The sequence below is a fragment of the Salmo salar genome, chromosome ssa27 (genome assembly GCF_905237065.1).
Source record: "Salmo salar chromosome ssa27, Ssal_v3.1, whole genome shotgun sequence".
NCBI classification, from domain to species: Eukaryota; Metazoa; Chordata; class Actinopteri; order Salmoniformes; family Salmonidae; genus Salmo; species Salmo salar.
In genome coordinates this window covers 23,955,001-23,961,822 of record NC_059468.1, presented here as the reverse complement: position 1 = coordinate 23,961,822, position 6,822 = coordinate 23,955,001, and the positions used below count along the sequence as shown (strand labels likewise).

At 47.6% G+C, this 6,822-nt stretch overlaps 1 protein-coding gene across 45 annotated transcripts in view; it reads left to right on the top strand.

Moving 5' to 3' along the window:
* Positions 1 to 628: 628 nt before the first annotated feature.
* The window catches only part of clasp2 (cytoplasmic linker associated protein 2), a 92,482-nt gene continuing 86,288 nt past the window's right edge, over positions 629 to 6,822 (top strand). For 44 of the 45 annotated variants that reach the window (XM_045709409.1, XM_045709404.1, XM_045709405.1 and 41 more), the window contains exon 1: positions 630 to 1,540. In XM_045709409.1, the coding sequence (XP_045565365.1) occupies positions 1,343 to 1,540 (198 nt within the window). In that variant the 5' untranslated portion in view covers positions 630 to 1,342. Of the gene's footprint in view, positions 1,541 to 6,822 lie in introns of all 45 variants that reach the window. The other variant, XM_045709372.1, reaches the window with a different exon arrangement.

Sequence of the window (6,822 nt, the reverse complement as noted above, 5' to 3'; positions counted from 1 at the left end):
AGGGGGAGTTCTGTTAAGAGCCACAACGCTCGGTCTGAAAATTAATATTCATTGCTTGTGGTGCGGTTTTGGAAGCACAAGGAACTGTCATATCAGTGAGAAATAATAATAATAATAATAAAAAAAGGTTAAATTGATCCACACCTTTTATAGTTTAACAGGCTCAAACAGTGTACAGTAAGTGTGTATTTTGCATCTTTGAAATTACTTTGATGTGATATAGTAAAGTAGAAGGGTTTATGTTTCTATAGCCGTATCACAATTGAGAATCAATTCACGTTTAGTTGGAATATTTGGCTGTTTTGGCTTCCAGAGCCAATTCGCCCTTTAAACAGAACATGTAAGGTCCTTGGACTAAGTACCATTATGCTCCATTAGTCCAGTATTGGGCTACACCTGAGTATGACATTTACATTTTATTGATGAGGAACATCTGAGAAACAGCTTCAAATATTAATCATTTTCATGCAACACGTAGACAAAATTAAATATACAGCAGTTATTTTTTTGTGTCAAGAAAGAGACATGAGAAATATTTCAAAGTAAACACTAATGTGCGGGATAACAAATTCTTGGCAACCCTGCGAAGGACCCATCGGCCTTCGTCGTCTGCGCCTACTAGTCAACTGCAGTCACCGGCTTGGCGCTGGCTTTCAGCGGGGGAGGGTTTAGCTAGACAGTTTAGCAGGGGCGATTATTCCCGGATTAAAAGTAGGCAGGAACTGTGGGAGGAAGGCTGAAACACTGCTCTCGAAGTTTTGGCGCAACTTTATTTTCAAGGGTTCGACAACACACCTCACTGGAGAGGTTTTTCAACTCATGGAATACATAAATGAGGCGAAACTAGGCGTCAGGCCTCTGACCAACTAGCTAACTGTTAGTTTAGCTAACGTTGCTTTCCACATATCTCGCTATCCACTAGGTGTTGCCACCGTGCGTGACTAACTTCGTTAGCTTAGCTACAAGTAGCTTTATTGTGTTGTGGATTGATACAGACCCGGTTAGTTTTACTGCAAATTTGTCTTATTTTTCAAAACTTTTAGAAAGTTATTGCTAACTAGTTATCCGAGAGCAACAATCTCTATCCTTCGCTGAAATCAAAGTTGAGCAGTGTGTGTTTTGGACAAAGTGATTGCGCTAGCCAAGCTAATTTGACAGGCGTTTGTTTTGTTGTTGATCAAACGTCAAATAGCGGTCACCCAAGCGTCCAGGCAACTGTCATCCGCTCAGAAGAAAGGGACCACCGACCGGAGCGAACCTTTTTCCACACCCAACCCGCCAAGACCCCCTGTAGTCTGCGGCTGGCCCCAGAAGGAGCTGGCCACACGGCACTGCCTGCCCAATGGAGGAACATGACAACATGGATTATTTTTACCAGCAGGTCCTGCAGAAAGACGTTACCCGCAGGCTGCAGGTCGGGCAGGACCTCATAGACTACCTGAACGACCCGCAGAGGTCCTCCGATGTGGAGCAAGACAAACCACGGTTGGATAAAACCGTAGACGAGCTGACGGGATGGGTCAACTCCAGCAACTACAAGGTGAGAGACCGCAGCGCATGGGAACGTTGCGGTGTACTTTGCAGAGGTCCATTGTCCCCTAATCTATCCTGTTTTTGGTCATTGTTGACTAACTAGTTACTTTGAGAGAAATGTTTGTGGTGATAGGATGTAGACAGGGAATATATACTGTAGGGATGCCTAGCCGCCAGGGTGATTATCAGTGTGGAGACAATCGCTAGCTAGGAAGCGAGAAAGAAGTTACTCATTGGATAACGAACTGTCACCGCAGTCTTGTGAAACGGGGCTGTAACCGGTACAGGTAACTGCCAAAATAAAGGAAACGCCAAAATAGTGTCTTAATAGGGCGTTGGGCACCACGAGCCGCCGGAACAGCTTCAATGCGCCTTGGCACAGATTCTACAAGTGTCTGGACCTCTATTGGAGCGATGCCACACCATTCTTCCGTGATCATGTCAGTCATTTGGTGTTTCATTGACTGAGGCACACACACCCCCTTTAAACCCCCTATACTCCTTTGAGATCTCTTCTCATCATGGTAGCAAAATAATGGGCAACTGGGCATTTTTCTACATGACCCTAAGCATGATGGAATGTTAATTGCTCAATTATCTTAGGAATTACACCTGCTTTCAATATAATTTGTATCCCTCATTTTCTCAAGTGTTTCCTCTATTTTGGCAATTACCTGTACTTTCGAGCTGTAATTTTACCAAATTGAGCTGATCTGATTCAAACAGCCCACTAATGTCCTCCAAACTAGGCCTGAAGTTTAAAAGGGTTACAGTTTCTTATCTTTTGAATGGAAAATAATAGCCACCGCTAGCTAACTGCTAACCAGCCACGATTGTTCAGCCAGTTAGCTAGAATAAACAGCTAATAATCTAGTACTAATAAATGTAATACAAGTGTTATCTTGTGACTCAGTGTGATGGGATTGAGTTAGAGATCCTTCAGTTTTTGGTTGTTTTCCTAGCCAGACAGACGGGTAGTAGTGGGCTGTGTGTATGCTTGGAGGAGGACCCCATCGTCAGAGGAGCACCCAGACTAGAGCAGAAGATGGGGGAGGGGTCAGGGCACCCATTGTGTGTGTCAATTGGCGAGTTCGTTTTGCATGGCCCAGTGACCCGGGTGGGCGGATTTTGAAAGTTTTAGACCTTTCCATTGGTCCTTAAGTTAGATCTCCACCCACCCGGGGCACCGGTCCATGCGAAACGAACTGGCTCAGTATGTCATATCGGTATCTGTGGAAAATGCTGGAATGTGGCCCATGTTTTCTTTGCTAAGTTATCTCCTGAACCCAGACAGTTCTGTCTGAACCATGGAATGAATCCCTGCAGCAGACACAGAACGTGATGTTTGTTACTGTCAACTGGAGGTGAAACTAGTTCAGTATAGATGGTTCTTTACCTTCCCTGATATAACACCAGAGTTTAAGCCCATGGAAAGTCTCAGGCTGGACCGGGCTGCAATGAAAAAGGTCACTAGACTTTCCAGAGGATTCAGTGAAATAAAACTGAAATCAGCTCAAAGTATCGTATTATTTCCCATAGGGTTATATATTATTATAAGAAGATGACATAGTTTGACAGAAACACAGATGTGACATCAGCAGGATAGTCACTTTGACCAGGATGTGATTGAGTTAGTTATATGAGCCTGGTCCTATTCCAACTGAACTCCCTATCCTCTAGTGAGCTCCTTCTGTGTAATGTACATGTCTATATTCACACAGCATCTCAAAGGAACACATCTACAGAACACACCTGTCCTTATATCTTGTGTTCATCATGATTTTACCCTGCTGTCCAAATTAGAGATCCTAATTGGCCGAGAGGCGAGAAGGGGAGGGGCCGGCTGCTGTGAAGATGCTGAGTCAGCCCAGATGAGCTAGATGGAGGGAGGACAGAAGAGAGAGACCGAGATTGAGAGGGAGGGCGACTGCAGATAGGATTGGGATTCAGGAATAGCAAACGCGAGTGCAGGAGACAGGAGACAGGGAGATTTGATGCAGAGTAGGAAAGGAGGAGAGGTTGGAGAAAGGGCAAGAGTGATGGAGTCAGAGACAGGATGTGTATAGCCCCAGACAGACTGAGACTCACTCAGAGAGCTGCTCTACAGAGGAGAGTTGTCATGTTTTCTATTTAACTAGGCAAGTCAGTTAAGAAGACATTTTTATTTACAATGATGGCCTCCTGCAGGGACGGGGGCTGGGATTAAAAATATAGGACCAACACACACATCACGACAAGAGAGACAACACTACATAAAGAGAGACTGAAGACAACAATACATAATGGCAGCAACACATGACAACAACACGGCAGCAGCACAAAACATGGTACAGACAACAGCACAAAGCATGGTACAGACAACAGCACAAAGCATGGTACAGACAACAGCACAAAGCATGGTACAGACAACAGCACAAAGCATGGTACAGACAACAGCACAAAGCATGGTACAGACAACAGCACAAAGCATGGTACAGACAACAGCACAAAGCATGGTACAGACAACAGCACAAAGCATGGTACAGACAACAGCACAAAGCATGGTACAGACAACAGCACAAAGCATGGTACAGACAACAGCACAAAGCATGGTACAGACAACAGCACAAAGCATGGTACAGACAACAGCACAAAGGGCAAGAAGGTAGAGACAATGTTGCTGGTTCCTCTTTTAATTATGGACTAAATATCTCTCTTCCTCTCTCTTCCTCTCTCTCAAACACACTGCAGCAAATTCTCCTCATGCTCATTCACGTAACCGTAAGGCCATTCCCTCTGCAACACGCACGCTCCACAGCAGCCACATTAATATTGCAGACTGCCTTATCTGCGCTCTCTGAATGTTTTAGAGCTGCTGATCCACTGGGTTTGAATCCAGGTTATCTGCACTCTACTAAACTTACCCTGCTGAGCTAAAGCCTGGGATAGTGTTTAGGTCTCAGCCAATGGGTGAATCTCAACTGCATACTCCTGGCTTCCCCTCTCCTCGCCTCCTTCTCAAAACCCATTGGAGGAGAAGGTCAGCGGTCCCTCCCTCTGACCTCCTCCTCAGTGGGTTTTGAGAAGGAGAGAGGACAGGAGGAGTATGCAGTTGAGCTTCTCCCATTGTCAGATCCCATTTCCCTTGAACATGGTCAGAAAGGGATTCCCCTTCTCAGATGGAGTCCGGGCTTTTCCTCTGGTTGGGACGGCTGGACTCACAGTTGACCAGGCACTTTTGGTAAAGATGCTACTTCATCTTTATTGTGTGTTTCTGCGAGGTCACTACCTGCTAGACAACATGCACAGTGAGTCATGAACACAGGCTGACAGCTGAGGTTTGGTGTGTTGTTTTCAGTGTGTTAGTATCAGAGGGGCCTGAGAATACCTGAGTGGACATATGGTCCACCCTTCTCTTCCTCCCTCTGGTCACAGTGTTCACTGCTCAGCTAGCCTGCAGACTTCCCCCACTGTCACCCCCAGGTAAACTCACACACATACACAGCCCCCTCAATCGCTCTCAACCCCTCCAGTGCAGCTGCCATATGGCTGGGAGGGAGGGAGGGAGGGGGGGAGGGAGGGAGGGGGGGTTCAATCTGTAATCAGCTCTCCCTTCTCTGTCCTGGTCTCTCTTCTCTGTCCTCTCTTCTCTCTCTGTCCTCTGTCCTCTCCCTTCTCTCTCCTCTGTCCTCTCCCTTCTCTCTCCTCTGTCCTCTCCCTTCTCTCTCCTCTGTCCTCTCCCTTCTCTCTCCTCTGTCCTCTCCCTTCTCTCTCCTCTGTCCTCTCCCTTCTCTCTCCTCTGTCCTCTCCCTTCTCTCTCCTCTGTCCTCTCCCTTCTCTCTCCTCTGTCCTCTCCCTTCTCTCTCCTCTGTCCTCTCTCTCCTCTGTCCTCTCCCTTCTCTCTCCTCTGTCCTCTCTCTCCTCTGTCCTCTCCCTTCTCTCTCCTCTGTCCTCTCCCTTCTCTCTCCTCTGTCCTCTCCCTTCTCTCTCCTCTGTCCTCTCTCTCCTCTGTCCTCTCTCTCCTCTGTCCTCTCTCTCCTCTGTCCTCTCTCTCCTCTGTCCTCTCTCTCCTCTGTCCTCTCCCTTCTCTCTCCTCTGTCCTCTCTCTCCTCTGTCCTCTCTCTCCTCTGTCCTCTCTCTCCTCTGTCCTCTCTCTCCTCTGTCCTCTCTCTCCTCTGTCCTCTCTCTCCTCTGTCCTCTCTCTCCTCTGTCCTCTCTCTCTCCTCTGTCCTCTCCCTTCTCTCTCCTCTGTCCTCTCCCTTCTCTCTCCTCTGTCCTCTCCCTTCTCTCTCCTCTGTCCTCTCTGTCTCCTCTGTCCTCTCTCTCTCCTCTGTCCTCTCTCTCTCCTCTGTCCTCTCTCTCTCCTCTGTCCTCTCCCTTCTCTCTTCTCTGTCCTCTCCCTTCTCTCTCCTCTGTCCTCTCTCTCTCCTCTGTCCTCCCTACTCTCTTCTCTCTTCTTTCGTCTCACTCCTTCCTTTCCTGTCTTCTCTTCCCTCTCTTCTGTCTCCTTTGTCCTCCCTTCTCTCTTCTCTCTCCTTCTCTCTTCCCTGTCTTCTCTTCTTCTCTCTTCCCTGTCTTCTCTTCTCTCTCTTCTGTCCTCTCTTCTCTGTCCTTTCTTCTCTCTCTTCTCTGTCCTCTCTTCTCTGGTGTCTTCTCTCTGTCCTCTGTCCTCCCTTCTCTCTGTCCTCCCTTCTCTCTCTGTCCTCTGGCCTCCTTTCTCTCTCTCTCTCTCTTCTCTGGCCTCTCTTCTCTCTGTCCTCCCTTCTCTCTCTGTCCTCTGGCCTCCTTTCTCTCTCTCTCTTCTCTGGCCTCTCTTCTCTCTGTCATCTCTTCTCTCTCTGTCCTCTGGCCTCTCTTCTCTCTGTCATCTCTTCTCTCTCTGTCCTCTGGCCTCCTTTCTCTCTCTCTCTTCTCTGGCCTCTCTTCTCTCTGTCATCTCTTCTCTCCCCTGTCCTCCCTTCTCCCCTGTCCTCTCTTTTCTCTGCCCTCTCTTCTCTGTCCTCCCTTCCCTATATTCTGCTTTCTGTTTTCTCCATCATTTCTCTCTTTGCCTTCCCTCCTCTCATCCCTCTCTCATCCGTCTCCTTCCCCCCTCTCTCTCGGTGTGTACTCTGTCCTGTAAGCAGCCATCTTCTCTCCTTTCTTCTCTGTTCTCCTCCTCAGACCTCTGGACCTGGTCCAACATATGATGTCATGACGCCTTTGGTCTCAATACTCCACAAGAGCATAATCTAAGACATACGATAGAACTCCCTCTTTCTCTCTCTCTCCCTCATCCTCTCTCTCCCTTTTTCTCTACCTCCTTCTTTC